This window comes from Leucoraja erinacea, chromosome 18 (assembly GCF_028641065.1).
Source record: "Leucoraja erinacea ecotype New England chromosome 18, Leri_hhj_1, whole genome shotgun sequence".
NCBI classification, from domain to species: domain Eukaryota; kingdom Metazoa; phylum Chordata; class Chondrichthyes; order Rajiformes; family Rajidae; genus Leucoraja; species Leucoraja erinaceus.
In genome coordinates this window covers 34,422,699-34,446,014 of record NC_073394.1, presented here as the reverse complement: position 1 = coordinate 34,446,014, position 23,316 = coordinate 34,422,699, and the positions used below count along the sequence as shown (strand labels likewise).

Sequence of the window (23,316 nt, the reverse complement as noted above, 5' to 3'; positions counted from 1 at the left end):
AGCTTCCTCTTCCCAGTGAGGGAAAGACAATAACCGCTGACCCACTCTCTCATAGAAAAAGGGTCATGCTCCAGGAGAAGTGGGCTACAGACGGGACAGTGATTGGCAAAGACAGTGGGAGTTTGTCCTGCATTAGTTTGCAGAGACAAATGATGGCGGATGATCTGAAGGGGACAGGCCGTCACCATTAACAATGTCCGTTGGCCCTGAAGGGTGGCAGTATTTAATGGGAATAACCTCAAGAGCGCAGTGGTGATGGTCAGTGTCGATGGGCAGGGGACAATGAGAGGAGTGTGAGGACTGAAGCTGGAAGGCGAGGAGCAGAGCAGGGCTGGCTGGGCAAAGGGGAAGTGCGGAGTGGGGACATGGCAGTAGACTCAGGCTTAGAGACACAGTGAATATGCTGCTCACAAATATTACTAGTGTCCACATCTAAGGGAGAGGATTAAAAAGAGTTTTTGTGGTGCAGGAGAAAGTACAGTAAGAGTGGACCATTCGGCCCTTCTGGCCTGCTCTGCATTCATGGGAAGCTCACCTCAAGCTTCCAGTAACCTTTAATTCCCTCACATATGAAGAATCCATCTACTTATGCCGTGAAACATTCACAGACTCTGCTTCCACCGACCTTTGTGGAGAAAAGTTTAAAGACTGAAAACCCTTTTTCTGAGAACAAGAATGCCTCATCTTAAATGATCCAACCCCTATCATTAAACCTTGACCCCCTAGTTCCAGGTTCTTGCAGGAAACTCCTCGGGTTGTTCGAATGTTTTCGGATTGGTGGCCGGCAATGAGTGGTGTGCCACAGGGATTGGTTTTGGTGTCAATGATTTGGATGTGAATGTCGGTGGCATGGTTAGTAAGGCTGTGGATCGCACTAAATTTGGTGACAGTGAAGAAGGTTGTCTAAGACTACCTCAAGATTGTTATCAATAGGGCAATGAGCTGAGGAAATGCAGATAGATTTTAAGTCAAATAAATGTGTGGTACTGCATGTATGTAAGAGAAATCAGGCCAGGACTACACTGTAAACGCTAAGGTCCTGTGAAGCGTTATAGAACAAAGAGACCCAGGGGTGCAGGTACATAGTTCCATGGAAGTGTCAATACAGGAAGACAGGATGGGAAGATGGTTTTTTGGCACACTTGCCTTCATCAGTCTGGGTATAGGGTGATTTCACCAAATGTCAAATGAGCGTAGATCCCCCCTCACGTGATCGAAAAATTTAACTGGAGGACATATGTCACTTCGGTACATGTTAGTGAATGGGGAAACACGCACTTTCACACCCGTTAAAAACATGGAAAACGGCCGATTTTTGAGCTGAAATTTTCTGTGCTAGTTGGGGTGACCATGAAACAAAGCGACCTAACTTTTCAGGCAAAAACAAAGATAGAAAGTAAGGTAATTACAAGAGGGAACTGAAGGTGGAAAAACAGCGGAAGTAAACAGCCGACATTTGCTGTGGAGATTTAAAGGTCCAAAATATCGGGAATTATCGCGTTTGCTCGCTGAATTTCATCAAAAGTAAGTTAATAATGCCTTACTTTTGATGAAATTCAGCGAGCAAACGCGATAATTCCCGATATTTTGGACCTTTAAATCTCCACGGCAAATGTCGGCTGTTCACTTCCGCTGTTTTTCCACCTTCAGTTCCCTCTTGTAATTACCTTACTTTCTATCTTTGTTTTTGCCTGAAAAGTTAGGTCGCTTTGTTTCACGGTCACCCCGACTAGCACAGAAAATGTCAGTTCACAAATCGGCCGTTTTCCATGTTTTTAAAGGATGTGAAAGTGCGTGTTTCCCCATTCACTAACATGTACCGAAGTGACATATGTCCTCCAGTTAAATTTTTCGGTCACGTGAGGGGGGATCTACGCTCATTTGACATTTGGTGAAATCACCCTATTGAGAACAGAGTTGACATATTATGTTACAGCATTACAAGATGTTGGTGAGGCCACGTTTGCAGCACTGTGTACAGGAAATATATCATTAAACTATAAATTATTTATGAGGAAATTACTAGGGTAATTACTAGGGTTTGAGGTTAATAGAATGATGAGGGATATGAATGAGGTGAATAGCCAGTCTTTTCCCAGGGTAAAGGAATCCAAAACAAGCGGGCACAGGTTTAAGGTGAGCCGGGAGAGATCTGAACAGGACCAGAGAGGCAATATTTTCACACATCGGGTGATATATACATGGAACAAGCTGCCACAGGAAGTGGTACAAGCTGGTACAGTTACAACATTTAAAACGCACTGGGACAGCTACATAGATAGGACAAGTTTGGAGGATTATGGGCTCAGTTCAGGCAACTTGGTCAGCGTGGAAGAGTCGGGCATTGGGAGCTCTCTCCGTGTCGTTTAACTATGATTCCAGGGCACGAGGAGTGCGTCCACTTGCCAGCCTCACCCTCATATTCTTCTCTGTCCCTCCACACACACTCTGCCTCTCTAGCTTTCCCCTTTGCTTAATGTTCCTCTCCCCTCTATCACTGCTCCCTTTGTTCTTGCCTCCCTCTCTGTCTCTCTCTCATCGTCTCTCTCCCTGTGTGACTGTATCTTTCACTCTGCCTCTTTTTTCCGTATCTCCTTCTCACCCTCTCCACCCTCTCCTCTCTCTCGCCCCCTCTCCTCTCTCCCTCCTCTCTCCCTCCTCTCTCCCTCCTCTCCTTCCTCCCTCACCCCCTCTCTCTCCCTCTCCACCCCCCCTCTCTCTCTCCCCCTCTCCTCTCCCCCAGTCTGCTCTCTCTCTCTCTCTCTGCTCCGTGTCGCTGTCGGGGTTAACAGAGTCTGCCGCTCACTTCCTCTCCCTCAGCCCTCCCCTCCCCGTTGCATCAGGTGCTGTTCCCCGCACGGGAAGTGCTGTTCTGCGCTGCTGGTTCAGGGGCCGCCGTAGTCACCGCCGCCGTCTGCCGGTAAGTGGCTCCGCTTCTCGCCTCGCCCGCGGCGTCTCTCCCTGCTCCGGCTCCGGGGCCAGGGCCAGGACTGGGACCGCATCGAAACTGCCAGAGGACAGACAGACAGACCGGGGTGTCCCGGGACACTGGAACAGACAGCGATAGCCCGGGTTACTGGGTTGAGACAGGGATATCCCGGGTTACCGGGGACAGACCGGGATATCCCGGGACACTGGGGACTGACCGGGATATCCTGGGACTCTGGGACAAACCATTAGCGAACTCTGATATCTCGGGATACTCTGAACAGACCGAGATATCTGGGTCTTACCGGGAAAACACCGAGATATCCCAGGTTAGCTGTGTCTTCGGGAACAGAGCTATCCCTGGGTCATCGGGTTCAGATTGTGATATCCTGGATCACTGGGAACATGTATACACTGTGTTCCTGGGATCAAACGTCTACATTACAGTGTGGTGGGTGAATCTGCAATGGTTCTGGGTCCACCCCCACCCACCGACACTAGATGTGTAACTCGCGTTGTGAAACATTTGTATATTACTGGGGTATCTCTGGATCCGAGGATTCAACTGGAATTGTTGTTTTCCTCTTAAGTGAGGGGATGCTTCAGGCCTTGAGGTCAGACCTGGACCTTGTTTGGTCAGGGTTATGGTTCCACTTGGATTAGGATTGCTACATGATTTCTGTATGTTCGGGGTGACTAAAGCATTGACGTGGGGTTAGGATTGCTACATTGTTACAACAGAGTTAGAAGTTTACTTTATTAGTTGAGTTTATTTATTGTCATGTGTACCGAGGAACAGTGAAAGCAGTGAAAAGATTGTTTGGGGCAGGACACAGAAACATAGAAAATAGGGGCAGGAATAGGCCATTTGGCCCTTCGAGATTGAATAAGATCATGGCTGATTATCTAAAATTAGTACCCCGTTCCTGCTTTTTCCCCATATCCATTGATTCCCTTAGTCCTCTGAGCAAACTATATCTAACTCTCTAATTGAAAACATCCAGTGACATGACCTCCACTGCCTTCTGTGGCAGAGAATTCCACAGATTCACAACTCTCTGGGTGACAATGTTTTTCCTCATCTCAGTCCTAAATTGCCTACACCTTATTCTAAAAATATGTCCCCTGGTTCTGGACTCCTCCAATATCAGGACATTCTTCCTGCATCGACCCTGTCCAATCCTCTAAATTTTATATGTTTCTATAAGATCCCCTCAGATCCTAAATTCCAGATAATATAAGGCCAGTTGAATCATTCTTTCATAATATGTCAGTTCTGCCATCCTGTGATGTCAAATTGCACACAATACTCCAGGTGTGGTCTCGTCAGGGGCCTGTACAACTGCAGTAGGACCTCCTAAACTCAAATCCTCTCACAATGAAGGCCAACATCCCATTAGCTTTCTTCACTGCCTGCTTACTTTCAGCGACTGATGTCCAACACACCCAGGTCTCGTTTGCACCTCCCCTTCTCCTAATTTGACACCATTCAGATAATAATCTGCCTTCCTGTTCTTGCTACCAAAGTGAATAGCCTCACATTTATCCACATTATACTGCATCTGCCATGCTTCTGCTGACTCACCCAATTGATCCAAGTCGCCCTGCAGCCTCATAGCATCCTCCTCGCAGCTCACACTGCCACCCAGCTTTGTGTCATCTGCAAACTTAATGTTACATTTAATTCTCTTGTCCAAATTGTTAATATTTATTGTAAACAACTGGGATCCCAGCACCGAGCCTTGCACCCCACTAGTCACTGCCTGCCATTCTGAAAAGGACATGTTAATTCCTACTGTTTGCTTCCTGTCTGCCAACCAGTTCTCTATGCATGTCAAATCCCAACCCCCAATACCATGTGCTCTAATTTTGTACACTAATCTCTTGTGCGGGACTTGCAAAGGCTCTTTGAAAGTCCAGATACACCACATCCACAGCTCTCTCCCTTATCCATTCGACTTGTTACATCCTCAAAAAGATTCCAAAAGATTAGTCAAGCATGATTTCCCCTTCATAAATCCATGCTGACTTTTACCAATCCCATCACAGCTTTCCAAATGCACTGCTATAACATCTTTAATAATCGACTCCAGCATCTTCTTCACTACCGATGTAAGGCTAACTGGTCTATAATTCCCTTTCTCTTTCCCTCCTTTCTTAAAATGTGGAGTTACATTGGCTGCTCTCCAGTCTACAGGAACTGACCCAGAGTCGAGAGAACATTGGGAAATGATCACCAATGCATCCATGATTTCTGCCTTCAGTCCCAACAGTTTACCTAACACCATTTTCTGACGAATGTGGATTCCCTTCCTTTCCTCTCTTCCACTAGATCCTTGGTCCTCTAGTATTTCCGGGAGATTGTCTGTGTCTTCCTCAGTGAAGACAGAACCAAAGTATTTGTTTAACTCTTCTGCCATTTCCTTGTTTCCCAATATAAATTCACCTGTCTCTGACTGTAAGGGACCTACAATTGCCTTCACTAATCTTTTCATTTTTACATACCTAAAGAAACTTTTACAGTCAATATTCCCCGCAAGCTTTTTTTCAACCCCCCCCCCCCCCCCCCCCCCCCCCCCCCCCCTAAAGAAACTCTGTTGAGTTCTAAATTTCTCCAGTCCTCTGGTTTGCTGCTTCTTCTGGCCAATTTATATGCATCTTCCTTGGATTTAACACTATCCTTGACTTCCCTCGTCAGCCACAGTTGACAGGCCACAGTGGTTTCTGTACACAAGTTGAGATTTGTAATAGAAAAAAAAAATCACATGTTGTTAAAGTGCACACTATCAGATTTTAAAAAAAGTCAATTTTTATACATTTTGGTTTCACCATGTAGAGATGACAGCAGTGTTTATACATAGTCCCGCTATTTCAGGGCACCATAATGTTTGGGACACAGCAATGGCATGTAAATGAAAGTAGGCATGTTTGGTGTTTTGTTGCATATCTTTTGCATGCAATGACTGCTTGAAGTCTGCGATTCATGGACATCACCAGTTGCTGGGTGTCTTCTCTGGTGATGCTCTGCCCGGCCTGTATTGCAGCCATCTTTAGCTTATGCTTGTTTTGGGGGCTAGTCCCCTTCAGTTTTCTCTTCAGCATATAACAGGCATGCTCAATTGGGTTCAGAACGGGTGATTGACTTGGCCACTCAAGAATTTACAATTTTTTAGCTGTGAAAAACTCCTTTGTTGCTTTAGCAGTATGTTTGTGATCATTGTTTGCTGTAGGATGAACCACCGGCCAATGAATTTTGAGGTATTTGTTTGAACTTGAGCAGATAGGATGTGTCTATACACTTCAGAATTCATTATGCTACTACCATCAGCAGTTGTTTCATCAATGAAGATAAGTGAGCCAGTACCTTCAGCAGCCATACATGCCCTGGCAATAACACACCCACCACCGTGTTTCACAGATGAAGTGGTATGCTTTGGATCTTGGGCAGTTCCTTCTCTCCTCCATACTTTGCTCTTGCCATCACTCTGATATATTAATCTTCGTCTCATCTGTCCACAAAACCTTTTACCAGAACTTTGATTGCTCTTTTAATACTTCTTGGCAAACTGTAACCTGGCCATCCTATTTTTGTACCTAACTAGTGGTTTGTATCTTGCAGTGTAGCCTCTGTATTTCTGTTCATGAAGTCTTCTGCAGACAGTGGTCATTGACAAATCTACACCTGACTCCTGAAGAGTGTTTCTGATCTGTCGGACAGATGTTTGGGGATTTTTCTTTCTTATAGAGAGAATTATTTTGTCATCAGCTGTGGAGGTCTTCCTTAGCCTTCCAGTCCCTTTGCGATCAGTAAGCCCACCAGTGCTCTTTCTTCTTAATGATGTTCCAAACAGTTGATTTTAATAAGCCTAAGGTTTGGCTGATGTCTCTAACAGTTATATTCTTGTTTCTCACTCATAATGGCTTCTTTGTCTTTCATTGGCACAACTTTGGTCCTTATGTTGATAAACAGCAATAAAAGTTTCCAAAGGTGATGGAAAGACTGGAGGAAAGATTAGGTGCTGAGAGCTCTCTTATACCAGCATTAAGGAGGCAATTAAACACACCTGAGCAATTACAAACACCTGTGAAGTCATGTGTCCCAAATATTATGGTGCCCTGAAATGGGGGGACTATGTATAAACACAGCTGTAATTTCTACATGGTGAAACCAAAACGTATAAAAATGTCCTTTTTTAAAATCTGACAATGTGCACTTTAATCACAGATGATATTTTCTATTATATATCTCAAATTGTGGAGTGCAGAGGCAAATAAATGAATGATGGGTCTTTGTCCCAAACATTATGGATGGCACTGTACCTGGGTGTCCTTGTACATGAGTCACTGCAAGTTGACACAGAGATACAACATGCAATTAGGAAGGCAAAGGGTATGCTGTTATTGCAAATGGATTTGAGGTAAAGAGTAGATGCATCTTTCTCGGGTGGTAGTGTTTAGTGTCATATGCAGCAGCATCACGGGCAAATGGACAGGCAACACACAAAACTACTTTTACATAATTTACACATAAATTCCTCAAGATAGTGAAAAGAAAAAGACTACAAAAGTAAGACATTATTGCAAAACACAATTGGAAAACGTCTATTATAGTGCAAGAGGTGGTCTGTAGTGTTTAGTTGCTGATGCAAGATTGAGGTTGAGCAGGTTGGTTCGAAAGGCCAATGGTTGTAGGAAAATTGCTGTTCCTGAATCTGGTGGTGTGGGACTTAAGGCTTCTGTACCTACTGCCTTATGGTAATACTGGCCCAGATGGTGGGGATCATTGACGATAGATGCCGCCGCCTTGAGGCAGTGTGTACTGTAGCTGGGTTTGATGGTGCGGAGAGCTGTGCCCGTGATGGGCAGCGAGTCCACACTCTCTATAGCCTCTTGCTTTCCTGCATATTGGAGTTGTCGTACCAGATCATGAGTCAATTACCTAGGGTTCTGCGAGACTGCACCTGCACCATTGAGGACTACTCCAGCCTCTCCATTGAACGAATGATACACCTGAAATAGGGGAGTTGCTTTGAAATGTTCACTGGTTTGTCTCCTGGGCAGGTGAGGAGATATTAAGTGGTCTATACAGTCTACACTGTATACAGTCATGTAGAAGAATGAGAGGCAACCTCATTAAATTGTCCACACCTCTCACAGTGCTTGAGAGAGTATTGTGCCCCCTAGCGTCCACTCTTTGTGCTATTGTGTGACATCCTGCAACTTTCTGCCCTGCTTCAAAGCCTCCCCCAGATGACTAGTCTCTTTAGGTTAGTTTAGAGATACAACTTTGAAACAGGCCCTTCAGCCCACCTTGTCCGTGCCGACCAGCAATCAGCCGAACACCACTTCTGTCCCACACACACTAGGGACAATTTACTGAATCCGTCTCCCTCTATCCGCTGCGTGTCCAAACGTCCATCGATTGCCGTCTTGAGTATGGAACTGAGCCTCCACAGTCCAATGATTCACCATCTACTGGGCTAAGGAATGTCTTCCCCACTCCCATCTCAACCATGGGCCTGTTACAGGCTCCACAGATCCCCCCTTTACTGAAAACAAGTGTTTGACTCTTAAAGATGCACAAATATAGGATCACGTACTCTCATATCGGCTCTGATGGAAAGCAGTGGGTTTGAGGATGCACCCACTTTCCACATTCACCACTACAGTAACTGACCTATGATCATTTCTCACAGGGAGAGACTTGTTAAGATGGACCTTAGTGAACAGTGTGTATGTACCAGGAAGTCTCCTGTGTGATGAATACAGGCCCAACACTGTTCAATGAGGCAGAGATGGGAGTGACAGCGGCCATTGCAATTGGCAATGAATAACTGCGGCTTTGGAGAAACATTAACAACGGCGATAGGTTACCATAAGTGATAGGAGCGGAATTAGGCCATTCGGCCCATCAAGTCTACTCCGCCATTCAATCATGGCAAATCTATCTCTCCCTCCTAACCCCATTCTCCTGCCTTCTACCCATAATCCCTGGCACCTGTACTAATAAAGAATCTATCTATGCCTTAAAAATATCCACTGACTGCCTCCACAACCGTCTGTGGCAAAGAATTCCATAGATTCACCACCCTCTGACTAAAGAAATTCCTCTTCATCTCCTTCCTAATGGAACATCCTTTAATGCTGAGGCTACCACCTAGACTCTCCCACTAGTGGAAAATCCTCTCCACATCCATTCTATCCAAGCCTTTCACGAAAGGCTGACGAAGAAAGGTTACGAAGAATGGTCCAAATTAAATGAGAGCCGAGTTGCCTGCGGAGAGAAGAACGGCAGCAGGATGCAGAGAGGTCATGGAGGTCGGAACATGGGAGTGAGGTGCCTGGGGTGCACGAGACACAGAAAAGGACATCTTACACGGGTCCCAGACACTAATCCTTCACTTCTTGGGAGAAGTTATTGAGGTGCGTGGATTAATCCAAGGATCAGGTGCTTGTGGTTTTGGTGATGTACGTGCTGTCAGAGTATATTTGTGTAAAGGGAGCCCCAGTCCACTAGGGTGACAGCCTCTGTGCCTCTGTCACAGGGGGGAGAGTGTGGTTTGGTCACACCCGGTGTTTAGTCATTCTGATCTGCACTTGAGCGACTTTATCTGAGTGTAGGCAGCTGTCGCACTCTGCCTTGTACACTTCCTGCCTCACGACCTTTGACCGATATAATTCACTGCGCCATAAACACACTCTTCCTGTTGCTCGAGTCTGCTCTGCCCGCTGCCTTGCTGCCTGGTTATTCCGCATCGTCCTGCTCCCTGGTGTGGAGAATCGCAGGTCTTCCTACTGTTTCCCACTCCTCCACCCAGCAGTGCCTGCCCTCCATGCTGCGTCTCGCCTCCTCCGCTCCCCCTCCCGGCTGCACCTCTTCTCCTGACCGTACTGCCTGCTTCAACGCTTTGTTTCCACTGCCAGGCAGTTTAGTTTGTTGTACTGAGGTACAGTGAAAAGCTTTTGTTCCTTGCTATCCAGCCAATCATCGTCCCATCTGTGTGCCATGTGCCGGATTAGCCCACGGATTATCCCAGGCCTTGTTGTGTTTGTCCCCTACTCCGGCATCATCCCGATGGATCATCCCAGGCCTAGTTCTGTGTGGTTGATCCCTCCGGTCTGCCACAGGCTTGTCCACTTTGTGCTGGGATTTGGGATGTGGAATCTGGGATTGTGTCCGGACTGTCCTGTGTAATTCCGAGGCAGCTCTGACTTCAGAGGGGCTGTCGGAGGGGGAGATATGGGCATGTGAGTTGTTGGTGGAGCAGTTGCTGGATGCAGGGGCCGTGGGTGAAGGTGTGAGTGTGTTTGTCCTCTCAGTTACAGGGTTACGGGAGGAGGGGGCGGAGAGGTGGTCCCAGGGTGAGCTGGCAGTTAGTCGGTCAGTGTGGAAGCAGGCCCTTCCTCCCAGACCAAGGTGCCCCATCTAAACTAGTCCCACCTGCCTGCATTTGGGCCATATCCACCTACACCTTTCCTATCCATGTACCTGCCCAAATGTCTTTAGAATGTTTTTATAGTATTTGCCAGAACTACCTCCTCTGGCAGCTCATTCCAATTGCCCACCGCCCTTTGTGTGAAAAGGTTGTCGCTCAGGTTCCTATTAAATCTTTCCCCTCTCACTGTAAACCTATGTCCTCTAGTTCTTGATTCCCCTGCTCTGGGTAAAAGATTGTGCATTCACCCTATCAGTTCTCCTCATGATTTTGTTGTTCTATTGGATCACCTCTTAGCCTTCTGCTGCTCCAAGGAATGAAGTCCCAGCTTTGCCCAACCTTATCACTCAGGCCCTCAGGTCATGATAACATCCTCGGAAGTCTTCTCCGTTCTCTTTCCAGCTTAATGACTTCCTTCCTATAGCAGGGTGACCCAAACTGTACACAACACTCAAATGGTCCAAATCGCACGACAAAAGCAGCTTCACCACCATCTTGTACGACTGACTGTAGCAACACTCCCCAACTTCTATTCAATACCCCAACTGATGAAGGCCAATACAAAACAAAAAGCCACGGTTACCACTATCTGATGCCACTTTCAGGGAAGTGTGTACATGCACTCCTAGATCCCTCTGCTCTACAACATTCCCCTGGACCCCACCTGGTTTTGGAGCAGGAGGGGAGGGAGTACTGGAGCCGTGGGGAATGTGAAGCTGCACAGATGAAGCGAGGAAGAGTGTTTGGAGATCCTTGCCAATGTGAGTGGGTGTGGACTGTTCCAGCTGCACTGAGCGGCTGGAGCAGCAATGTTTGTTACCTTTAACAGGCTGGGAGTACTGAGATCAGGTCAATAGACAATAGGTGCAGGAACAGGCCATTCGGCCCTTCGAGCCAGCACCGCCATTCACTGTGATCATGGTTGATCATCCACAATCAGCATCCCATTCCTGCCTTCTCCCCATATCCCTTGACTCCGCTATCTTTAAGAGCTCTATCTAACTCTCTTTTGAAAGCATCCAGAGAATTGGCCTCCACTGCCTCCTGTGGCAGAGAATTCCACAGATTTACAACTCTCTGGGTGAAAAAGTTTTTCCTCGTCTCCATTCTAAATGGCCTACCCCTCATTCTTAAACTGTGGCCCCTGGTTCTGGAGTCCCCCAACATTGGGACCATGTTTCCTGCCTCTAGCATGTCCAATCCCTTAATAATCTTATATGTTTCAATAAGATTCCCTCTCATCAGGCATAAAAAGTGGGATAACATTGTAAATATACATTACAATGTTGACAAGCCCCGCTGGCTCCCATGTATTCACTGGCACAGTGAGGCCACGAGAAATCGTTCTGAAACTTCTCAACACGTTGCTGACAGCCCCTGCATCACTGCTCACCCCACCGAGCAGCCCGGCTCAGCCCGCATCCCCAGGCCAGGGACACCACAGGGTGTAGGAAGGAACTACAGATGCTGGTTTAAACCAAAGATAGATACAAAATGTTGGAGTAATTCAGTGGGACAGGCAGCATCTCTGGAGAGAAGGAATGGGTGACGTTTCGGGTCGAGACCCTTCTTCAGACTGACTTTAGGGGGGGAAGGGAGATAGATAAGGAAGTGTGAAGGTGTGAAGCTCACGCACCCTACATCGAAGGGCAAGGGCTCCAAGCAGCATCCCAGTCTCCCGATGCCATGAATGTGTTGCAGTGGGTCACCCAGTCGTGGGCTGCAAACGTCACGTAAAGACCAAGGACAACTGTAAGATTTAGCGACCAATGTCCGGTTTCTCTGTCCTAACTCCAGTTTCGAATTGTAACATTGTTTGGATTCTGATTGTAAAAGTGTGGATGTCGGGAATCCCTGGGTAACACTGGCACTGAGAATGTTGAAATACGATACAGAAGATGGCCATTCAGCCCTTTATGATCGCACTAACCCGCATAGTATTAGTCCCATCAGTCCCAGCCCCCCCTTCCTCAAATCCCTGCAACATACTCGTCAAATCCCCTTTCACTCATTGACCGCTCCCCCCCCCCTCGCTCTCCCCCCCTCCCCTCTCCCCCCCCCCCCTCCTCTCGCTCTCTCCCCCCCTCGCTCTCCTCCCCCCCTCTCTCCCCCCTCTCGCTCCCCCCCTCGCTCCCCCCCTCGCCCCCCCCCCCCTCTCCCCCCCCCCCCCCCCCCCCCCCCCCCTCTCCCCCTCCCTTCCCTCTCCCCCCCTCCCTCACCCTCCCCCCTCTTCCCCCCCCCCCCCCCCTCTCCCTCTCTCCCCCGCGCCCCCTGTTCCCATTTGGCCGGTGTGCTGCTCCCTGCACCCTCCCTGGCCCCGCTTGCCCAACACTGGGTCACTGCCCAGTGACACACGCTGCAAACCGTGGCCATTGACCTCGCCCTGCAATAACTGCCGCTGTTTCTCTTTCCACAGAACACAGGCTGAACCATGGGGAAAGGCTGCATTAAAGCCACCAAGTACTTCCTCTTCCTCTTCAACCTGCTCTTCTTTGTGAGTATATGATTTATATCTGCAGGCATTGTTCACCAGTGTAGAACGGGATAGCACAGGAACAGGCCCTTCGACCCCTGACGTGTGCATTGACCACAAGACCAATTTAAACTAATCCATATCCCGCCCTGCCTGTCCATGTGACTATCTGAAAGCCTCTTTAATTAGTCTAGTTTAATTTAGTTATACAGCACAGAAATAGGCCCTTCAGCCCACCGAGTCCGCACAGACCAGGGAACCCGGCACACTAACACTATCCTACACACACTAGGGACAATTTACAATTTTTCCGAAGCTAATTAACCTACAAAGCTGTAGGAGTGTGGGTGGAAACCGGAGATCCCTGAGAAAGCCCGCACAGTTCATGGTGCGGACGTGCAAACTCCGTACAGACAGCACCCGTGGTTGGGATTGAACCCGTGTCTCTGGCGTTGTGAGGTAGCAACTCTAATACAATACAATACCATTTATTTGTCATTTGAACCTCACATGAGGTTCAAACGAAATTTGGTTTCTGCAGCCATACAAGAAAAAGTGGACCAAGACACACACCAACACAATGTACACAAACATCCCACAGTGAATCTCCTCCTCACTGTGATGGAAGGCAAAGTCCTATCTAATGGGCTGGGGACCGGGCAAGGGGACTGTCCGGGCCGTTCGAGGGTTCCGTCTATTTGTTCCAGGGCTCCCCTCTCAGTAACAGTGTTGTCAATGCTCTCTGCCTGACCCTGGTGCTGGGTGGGACCCTGGTGTTGGGTGGGACCCTGGTGCTGGGTGGGACCTTGGTGCTGGGTGGGACCCTGGTGCTGGGTGGGACCACGGTGCTGGGACCCTCTCTCCGTTGCCCACGGTGACGGTTGCGTCTCTGGGGGGGTCTCACTGTCGTGTCCGTTCCGTGAACAGATTCTGGGCGCCGTCATCCTGGGCTTTGGGTTGTGGATCCTCCTCGACTACACCAGCTTCCTCGCTGTCCTGCGTGAGTATCCGTGTAGGGGAGCAGGGTGGGGGTGGGGAGTGGGAGGGGTGAGGGGGGTGGGGTGGGTGGGGAGTGGGGGAATAGTGGTGAGGCTTGAAACTAGGGTGGGGTTGGGTATTTTGGGGATGGGGGGCTGGGTGTCAGCCAAGATGGGGAAGGGTGTACAGTGGGGGTGGGAGGGGAGTTGGGGTGTGAGGGGGTGAGCATTAGTGGGGAGGGATGAAAGACAGTAAGGGTGAAGGAGCGTGCTGTTATGGGCTGGGTGGGGGGGGGGGGTCAGTACGTTGGTGGCGCGGCAGAGGGGGTGGAGTCGTTTGGGCCGGTGACATCCAGTCAGCACCGCGGGGACGGGGGAGGGGGGGGCGGGATGTACAAACACTGAGGGAGTGACCTCTCCCTAGTCCAGGGGTCACGGACTGACCTCTCTCTGGTCCAGGGGTCACGGACTGACCTCTCTCTGGTCCAGGGGTCACGGACTGACCTCTCCCTAGTCCAGGGGTCACGGACTGACCTCTCCCTAGTCCAGGGGTCACGGACTGACCTCTCTCTGGTCCAGGGGTCACGGACTGACCTCTCCCAGGTTCAGGTGTCAGCCTCAGGGAAGGGAGAGGTTGTCAGGTCTAGTGTGACCTCTCGCTGGCCTGGAGGTGACGGTGTGAGGGGTGCAGGGTGACGGTGAGGCTGCTGGCTGGGGTCCTTGGCCATGACGGTGGGTAACGAGCCTGTGTCTCGGTGTAGAGTCGTCTTCGTCAGCGCTGAGGGTGGGCTCCTACATCCTGCTGGGAGTGGGATCCGTCACCATGCTGATGGGGTTCCTCGGCTGCCTCGGTGCCGTCAACGAGGTCAAGTGTCTCCTGGGATTGGTGAGTGGTCTGTGTCACGGAGCTCTCTGCACTCTCCCCCCCCCCCTTCACCCCTTCCCCCCCCCCTTCACCCCCTTCACCTCCCCCACACCCTGCTCCCCCCACACCCTCCCCCCCACACCCTCCCTCCCCTTCCCCCCCACACCCTCCTCCCCCCCCCACACACACTCTCCCCCCCCACACTCGCAGGGCGTGTTGGTTGTAACGGACGTCCTTGTTTTACAGTATTTCACTTGCTTGCTGCTGATCCTGATTGCACAGATCACGGCCGGAGTCCTGATCTACCTCCAGAGGGACGGGGTGAGTCGCTGCTCCGCTCACTGTCACAGGGCCGATTCACCGGATCCTCGCTGGCGACGGCACAACTGGCCCGCACCAGCTGTCAAACAGGGCGGTAAGGGGTGGGGGTGTAGATGACAGAGAGGCAGGACGGGGCAGTACCGTGTGTTACCGTGTGTCACTGCCGTGCGTTTACGTGTGTTACATGTGTTTCCGTGTGGGTGGGCCCTCTGTGCTCTCTCCACTCCCCACACGGGCAGGTTCTGTCGGCATGGTGATGGCTCATCGGGTGGTTATGGAGAACATGGAACCAATCCAATGTAGCAGAGCTTGTGTGGAGTTTAAATCCCATTCATGATCTGGAATGAGGGAAGGATTAGTCAGTAGTGATGATGACCACAAAACTGTGCAAAGGGTGTAAAACGCCGTCTGATTAAAGGGAGGAAATCTCCCAATCTTACATGGGGTTGCCATGTAAATCTTCAATTTAGTTTAGTTTATTGTCACGTGTACTGGGGTTAGTGAAAAGCTTTTGTTGCGTGCTAACCAGTCAGCAGAAAGACAACACATGATTACAATTGAGCCTTTCCCTTGAAGGTCAAAGTAATGCCTCAGTTCAGGGCAGTAAGGGATGGGCAGTCAATGCTGATCAATGACCTGCAGATGCTGCAAATCTGAAATATAGAACCCCCCCCCCCCGTAGGTAACACTCAACAAGTCATCCAGCTTCAGTGGGGAGAGAGGGGTGGGGTGGGGTGGAAGTGAGGGGGGGGAGGGTAGAAGGTTAATTTCACACAACGTCATAACTTTGCTTGTTCTGACATGGGAATTGTTACCTCTGTCACGCTCTCCACAGACGCTGCCTGACCTGCTGCGTGTTTGCAGCACGTACTGTTTTTTTGGCCACAAATGCTGGCCCTGATCCCAACAAATAAACATACGTTCACCTTGGACAACGTGGCTCCCACTTGGCACAGTGGCCTGGAATAGTTTAATGGTTGAGCTGCCTGACTGTATGTAGGGAGAGAGGGGGGGCAGGGAGAGCAGAGGGGGGTGGGGGGGCACAGGGGAGAGAAGGGAGGGGGGCGGGGAGAGAGAGAGAGGGCAGGGGGTAGAGGGGGGGGAGGGGGAGGGCTAGAGGGGGTGACGGGAGTTGGGGAGGGGAGGGGCAGAGAAGGAAGGGGAGGAGGAGAGAGGGGATGGGAAGTGTTGCCAGCACAGCGGCCTGGCTCGTCCCCAGCTTTGGGAAGCGGGAGCCAAGCCCACATTCTCAGCAGAGCTGGGTCCAGGCAGCTCACTGGGAAAGATTGTTACTTCCACAACAGCCTTTCCCCATCTGTTGGTCCTTCAGCAAACTTCCATAGCGAGGAATGCAGCCTCTACACTTCCTGTCTGCTGCGCTGTCTCCTGCCCAGCTGAAGGGAGACAGCCACTGTGGTTTATACGTGGCTTCAATGTCCCTGAGCTCACCAGTGCTGCTGCCATCTTGTCCCAACTCCTCATTCCTCACCCCTCCACCCTGCCCCTACCTCGTCCCACCCCCTCCACCTCCTTCTCCTCTTCCTGACCTGCCCCTCCCTCCTCCTCCTCCCACCTCACCACATCAATGACCCCCCGCCCCTCACTCTCCCCCCCACCCCTCTCTCTCTCCCCCCCCGCCCCTCCCGCCCCCTCCCCCGCACCCGCCCCTCTCCCCCCCCCCTCCCCCCCCCCCCCCCCCCCCCCCCTCTCTCCCCCCCCCCCCCTCCCCCCCCCCCCCCCCCCCCCCCCCCCCCTCCCTCCCCCCCCCCCCCCCCCTCTCCCCCCCCCCCCACTCCCTCTCTTTCTCTTTCCCCCTCTCTCCCCCGCCCCTCTCTCCTCCCCCCGCCCCTCTCTCCCCCCCCCCGCCCCTCTCTCCCCCCCCGCCCCTCTCTCCCCCCCCCGCCCCTCTCTCTCCCCCCCCCCCCCTCTCTCCCCCCCTCCCCTCCTCCCCCGTCCCTCACTCCCCCCGTCCCTCACTCTCCCCTCGCCCCTCACACTCCAACTCCAGGGGTTCCCAGGATATCACTACCACAGCTCTGCCCATCAACTCCTGTACGCCTACAGGACGGTGAAACGTGGGCTGGACAGGGTTAATGTCCCACTGAAACCTCCGCTTTTTGTCACCAGCTCAAGGCTGAAATAGCTGAAGCGATTCATCACTTGATCGTGAACTACGACTCTCCAGAGAGCCAGGAGAAAAGCTTTGGGGCCACGTGGGACTACATCCAGAGGACGGTGAGTGGGAGAGGATCTCCACAGGCAGGGGCGGGGGCTACACCAGCCTAGAGCCCGTCACAGACAAGCAGGTGAACACTGATCCTCAACTGATGGGAGGCGTAAATGAGGGTGATGAGAGAACAAGAACGCTGGAACCCTGGGATACAAATCACTGCAGTGGCTGGGATTGGGACACAAAATTGACATTAATGTTCATGAAGCCATGTGATAGGAGCAGTGTGTGTGTCCTGGAGTAACCGCGGACTGAGAGTCTGAAGAAGGTGTTCGACCCATAACATCACCTGTGACTTCTCTCCGGAGATGCTGCCTGACCCGCTGAGTTACTCCAGCAATTTGTGTCTATTTTGTGTGTAAACCAGCATCTGCAGTTCCTTCCTTAACCCCACACTGACTTGCCATTGAAATATCCCCAATGTTGCCATTTTAACCTTCTCCTGTAAGGAGATTTTTAATCCTTTACCCACACGTTGCTGCGACAACTCCTCTGATTTATGACCTGTGCTGTGTGTTGACTTTAATCCTTGCTCCAAGGAGTTGCAAGTGAACTATTGCCAGGCCAGGCCAAGGGGCATTGGTCATTGCTTCACCCGTTGTGTTTCTCACCCTTAGATGAAGTGCTGTGGCTGGAAAGGTCCTTCCAACTGGACGGACAACCTGATTATAAAGAACAGCTCGGTGCTGCTCTACCCCTGCTCCTGCCACCAGAGGAGGGAGAACGACACCATGCCTGAGACTGGCTTCTGTGAGGGGGTGGCCCCGTATAGCAGTGTGAGTGAAGACATTCCTCTCCTCCTCCCGGCCACGGGCTCAGGGGACAGGGGGGGCGGGGGGCTCACACGCTCCGCCTGATAGACCTGGGGTCCTGATCAGGGGGGTGTGGCGGGTGGGGGGGGGGGAGACAGCGAGTGGTGTGGGGGAGAGTAACGCCCGAGGACGGGATTCAACCTCGGCCCAGGGCAGCCTGTGGACGGAGCGGTACTTCCCGGCTCAGGTGGGAGGGCGGAGCGGACCACCCTGCCGGGACCACCCTGCCGGGACCACCCTGACTACCCCCCCCCCTTCCCCCCCCCCCCCCCCTGACTGACACCAACTCCTCCTGGACCACCCCACCAGGACCACCCCCCCCCCCCCCCCCCCCCCCCCAAACCCAACTTCCCCCCAGTGTGGGAGGTGCTGCCAGAGTGGGCCAGTGGATGAACTGTAGCAGCTGTGGGCTCAATGCCCAGGTGGAGGGAGAGTCTCGTGTTGGTACCTGCTGGCCCACCTCTGGGGCTACCCAGGGGGCTCTGGGGATAGGGGTGGGAATGGGGGGTGGGGGGGAAGGGCAGTGGGTGGATGACAGGGTGATCAATACCATCTCCAGTACCAGCTTTGCCCTCTGTGTTTGTCCCCAGGGCTGTGTTGCCAGTGTGGAGACGTGGCTGTACAGTAACCTCGGCCTCATCTTTGGCGTGTGCATTGGAGTGGCTGTGATCGAGGTAGGCAGCAGGCCCAGTCCCCTCCCCCCTCCCTCCCTGCCTCCCTCCGCTCGGGCAATCTTACCCCTACACCCAGCGTGCAGAATGCACAAATAAACACGCTAATGAGACACGCACAGGCAGCCCCTCTGTTGTGGGTTGTTTTATTAAAATCAGCCGAGGAAGGGAATTTACAGACATGTGCTGTGCATTACCCTGTCACTCGAAGGCCCATGTGGGGGCCAGGGAAACGCCAGAGCTACTGCCCCCAGCGACAGTGAACATCGCACGCGGCTAGCACGGGCACAGCACCTTCCAGCAATGGTTAGTGTGTTAAACGGGGAGGGGGGGCAAGGGGAGGGGAGAGGAGGGAGGCAAAGGAGGGGAGAGGGGCCGTGGGAAGGTGAGACAGATGTAGTGGGGAAGTTGAGAGAGTGGGGAGAAGAAAATGGAGGGGAAAGTGAGGGAGAAGAGGGTGAAGGAGAGGAGGAGGGTGGGCTGTAAGGCAGAGTGCAGCGAGTAGGGGTTGGGTTATGGGTTGGCAGCTGGGAACTGGTAGCACAGGAATCAACGGTGTAATCACTCGAAAACGGCGAATGTACTGTAGTCTCGTTTACAAATGGCGTAAATGTAGGTAGAAAGGCAAGCTGGGACGGGTAAAGAGTTTTCAGAGAGAGTTTGATGTAAGGGATTGGGCAAGTGATTTGTTAATGGAGTATAAGGGGGGAAAGTGAGAAATAGTTCAATATGGAAGGGAGAACAAAAGAGTAGAGTCACACATAAATCTTCATTTTCCAGATTTCTTTGCAGCACAGAAGAAATTCTTTCAGCCCATCAAGCCTGTGCCACACATCACGCGTCCCATTCCCACCAGTGTTCACTGTAACCTGTGCTCACTTCCCCCACAATTCTCCGCGTCACCTACACACTGGGGATCACTTCCAGCGGCCAATCAATCTACCAATCCACACTCCTTTGGGATATGGGAGGAAACTGGAGCTCTCTGGGAAATCCCGCACAGTCATGAGAACAACATGGAAACTCCACAGAGACAACACCTGAGGCTGGCAATGAACCCGGGTCCCTGGGGCTGTGAGCAGCGGCACTACCTGCTTCACCATTGTGTCGTTCACTGGTGCGGGATTCAGAAAGCTGCACCACTAAGGGATTTGGGGTCCCATGCATGAAACACACATGCGGGGGCATGGGGCAGGACTCGTGGAGAGTTGGCCCTTATTCCAAGGGAATCAGGCTATAATTGTAGAGAAATGTTACTGCACCTGACAGGGCGAAGGGGGACCACGTGGAGAGTATCGTGAACAATTTTAGTTCTGGCTGTTGAAGGAGAGAAGGTAGCTGAGAGAAGGTTCCCCAGGATGATCCCTGGAAGTCAGGACATGATATGAAAAGTAAAGACCAAGCAGGTGGCACTCTAACATTGAGTTTAGAAGAATGAGAGGTGGCATTATTGAAACATGTATGATTTTTTTGGGGGGTTTTTCCATTTGTAGGAGAGGCCAGGACCATGGGGCACGGTCTATGAATACGGGAGAAACCTTAGGTTGAGACCACGAGGAGGAAGAATGATTTCTGTTGGAGGATCATGAGTCTTTGCCGTTCCAAGTCACAGAGAGTTAAGGGCAGAGACCTTGGATATATTTAAGGCTGTGAGGGTTGATTTCCAATCGGGGGTGAAACGACACTGGAGTTGTAGGTCAGTCAGGACCCCATTGAATGGAGGGTTTGAGTGGCTTCCTACTCCCACGTGGTCATGTAGTACGGGGGAGAGAGGCAGGGGGATTGCGAGAGAGGGGAACAACAGGAGTGAGAGATGGTGAAGGGCGACAGGAGGGAGAGGTTTCCCCTCAAAGGGCAGATGAATGGGAGTTGCTGCTTCCCGCTCTCCTGCCACTCTTCTCAGTAGAACAGCTGGCCGTCCCGGGAGGACCATGCGATGGTCAGGATCGGGAAGCTGATGTCTTCACTGATGCCCCTGCCCAAGGGGAGGCCCTGCCACTCAGTTCCATCTCTTTATGTGCCTCATCTCTGTCCTTCCCTCAGTCAGGTACCAGCCATCTCAGATACCTGTGCAGGTGTCATCCCCGCAGCAAGCACAGAACCCAATTCTTGCTTCCCTGGACCCCAGCTACGTGTTCTAGCTGTGGTCGCCCACACACCAGGCTGTGCCCAGGGTTGTGGGCCACTGATGTACCCACCAGCACACACTCTTCATCCAACGCCACTTGAACCTCGCTCACTACCGGCTGTATATTGGTGTCCCAGTCCCATCAATCACTACAACTGTGGTCCATCAATAGATTCTTGCAGTCACAGCTTACCCTTCCTGAAGGAACTGCCCTTTCCAACCCACAGCATCCAAAGACAAGGTAGCCTCTGTCAGTTGTTGGTACATTGGGACCATCAGCTAACCTATTTCCAGTGCTGCTCTGTTATGGGACTATTACCTAAACCTGTTACAAGAATGGATCTGACATTAGTGAATGACATAACTGGTTAATATAATAATTACATAACCTGTGACACGGTGCTTTTTAAAATCATTTTTCATTGATATCACCAACGAGATTTCAAAAGGCAGAAACAGCAATCAACATGTTGCTCTTGTGCGCGACGTGTATGATGACCATTACATTTACCCAAGTTACCGCGACTGAGATTTTTTAATTGTACGAGTCCCCTCGGAGATGTGTAACGAACCACCGTGGAAATGCAGCATTTCTCTTGTTAAAATGAAATACCTCCTGTGTTTGCAGGTGCTGGGGATGGTTTTATCGATGTGTCTGTGTAAGAATGTGGAGCAAGAGGACTATAGCAAGGTGCCGCGGTTCTGAGGTATACCAGGTACTCGGGAACTCTGCCGTGGCTCACCTAGTGTGTACGACAAATCAGTGACTAACCAACACACACAGGATTTGATTGTTCAGCCTTTGTATTTGCTTCACTGCTTGTTAACTTTAGCTTGTATACTTCAGCACTTTAGTACTATCATTAAAACTGTTGATCAGTGTCTATTTTGTAAAGATAATGTTTTCTACTTTAGAGAACTTTTAGCATGGTATGTTTGTAAGGGAACAATAGTTATAAAGATTCAAGCATGCATGTGATCATTATTACCAAGTCTCTATATTAAACGTTGGGGCAGGAATGATGGAATGTGCCTTTGTCCGAGCTTCCAGTTGTGTGGAACCGATGTTCTCGCTCTCTCCTGCAGCCTACAGAAGGCTCGGCAAATCGCACCTGTAAATCTTCAAAGTTTTCTACCAGTTTTTTTTATAATGCATCTTGAATCATTTGTCTAAAACCTGTCCAGGAGTTTTCATTGTCTGTCATCCAGCCTCAATAAATACATTTGAGAAAACAAGTGTGTACAGATGTTCATTTGCATCTCAAGGGTTGTGTTGTGGGTGTTAGGAGGCTCTCCCATGCCAATAGTGTGTGGGGCAGGCTGGTGATCTCTGCATGTGATGGGTGTGTAACAGTGATGTGCGGTGAGGCCAATGGCTGGGGAGGCACTGGTTAGTATCAGTGGCTCGGCCCTCCCTGTATTGATCATCGCGTCTCCCTGAGGAGAGGGGTGGAGCTGTGGCTGGGAGGGAGGGATGGAGAAGGGAGGGGGAGAGAGAGAGAGAGAGAAGGGAATGAGAGAGAGATAGGGGGAGGGGAGAGAGAGAGGAGAGATAAGGGAGAGAGAGAGAAAGAGAGAGAGAGAGGGAATGGGGAGAGAGTGAGGAGAGAGAGAATGGGGAGAGAGAAAGAAGGGAGAGAGGAACGATGGCACGTTATAACCCGCAGCCGTCCCATTCTGACCGCCGCCGAACCCCCCCCACCGCACCATTGCACCCTTCTTCACGGCGGCCCAGTGGTGTCTCGGCTCTGACAATTCGAGGGATCTAACCGGTAACAACACTAAGAGCAGCCCCGGGCCACCGCGCTCCCCGACTCAAATCTGAGCTTGAAAAATCAGGTGGTGGACCTGATGTGTCCCGTGGGCCATATTTTGGAGACTCCTGCCTTACATCAACTAAACAAAAATGTACAGAAGTACAAAGATTGATGACTTTATTATTGTGAAAAATAAAAAAATCTAATAACTTTCTAATGTACCGACAAAGTCTACCTTCCCGTGGCGTATCTTGTTCTGCTCCATGATCTTTGGTCAGTGCCGCCGTTGCTGAAGCTCGCTAACGTGGAAGGATAGTGAGGTAGCGTCAATTACATGGGCTGAGCCTACGTAATTGACACTCGCTCTCCCTCCACTGGGCTTAAGACACGCCCCCTTGTGAGGCAGACGTGATCGCTGCCTCCCCTGGAGCTTTTTCAATGCAGTTTTATGTGAGACCAGCGAGCACAAATTTAATATATTTATGTGAAATACATTACCTGGACTATGGAAGGTAAGAACATGTAATGAAGGGGTTTACACACATTACTTTGGTGACATACATTGTGCAATCAGAAGGGAGGCTCAGCTCGTCACTGCCTCACCTCTCATCTCTCCATGTATTTGCAGCGGAGCTACAAAGATTTTGCAATTTTTGCTATGAAAAATGATTATTCATATAGAAATGACATAACACAGATCAGTGGAAAAATCTATATA

The 23,316-nt window shown here is 50.8% G+C and overlaps 1 protein-coding gene across 1 annotated transcript; it reads left to right on the top strand.

Annotated features, from left to right (window-relative positions):
* The first annotated feature begins 2,765 nt into the window (after positions 1-2,765).
* On the top strand, positions 2,766-22,077 carry cd82b (CD82 molecule b). Its single transcript, XM_055649798.1, has 9 exons — positions 2,766-2,920; positions 12,781-12,858; positions 13,765-13,837; positions 14,576-14,700; positions 14,926-15,000; positions 17,128-17,235; positions 17,848-18,006; positions 18,633-18,716; positions 21,470-22,077. Exons 2-9 carry the CDS (start codon positions 12,796-12,798, stop codon positions 21,545-21,547), a joined length of 765 nt encoding a protein of 254 aa, XP_055505773.1. The 5' UTR covers positions 2,766-2,920; positions 12,781-12,795; the 3' UTR covers positions 21,548-22,077.
* Positions 22,078-23,316: the final 1,239 nt, after the last annotated feature.

Bases quoted from the DNA above. Each gene is read 5' to 3' on its own strand.
- cd82b (XM_055649798.1), top strand. From the start codon at position 12,796: ATGGGGAAAGGCTGCATTAAAGCCACCAAGTACTTCCTCTTCCTCTTC. The intron at 13,838-14,575 runs GTGAGTATCCGT...GTCTCGGTGTAG, and splicing joins CAGCTTCCTCGCTGTCCTGC to AGTCGTCTTCGTCAGCGCTG. The intron at 14,701-14,925 runs GTGAGTGGTCTG...CTTGTTTTACAG, and splicing joins TCAAGTGTCTCCTGGGATTG to TATTTCACTTGCTTGCTGCT.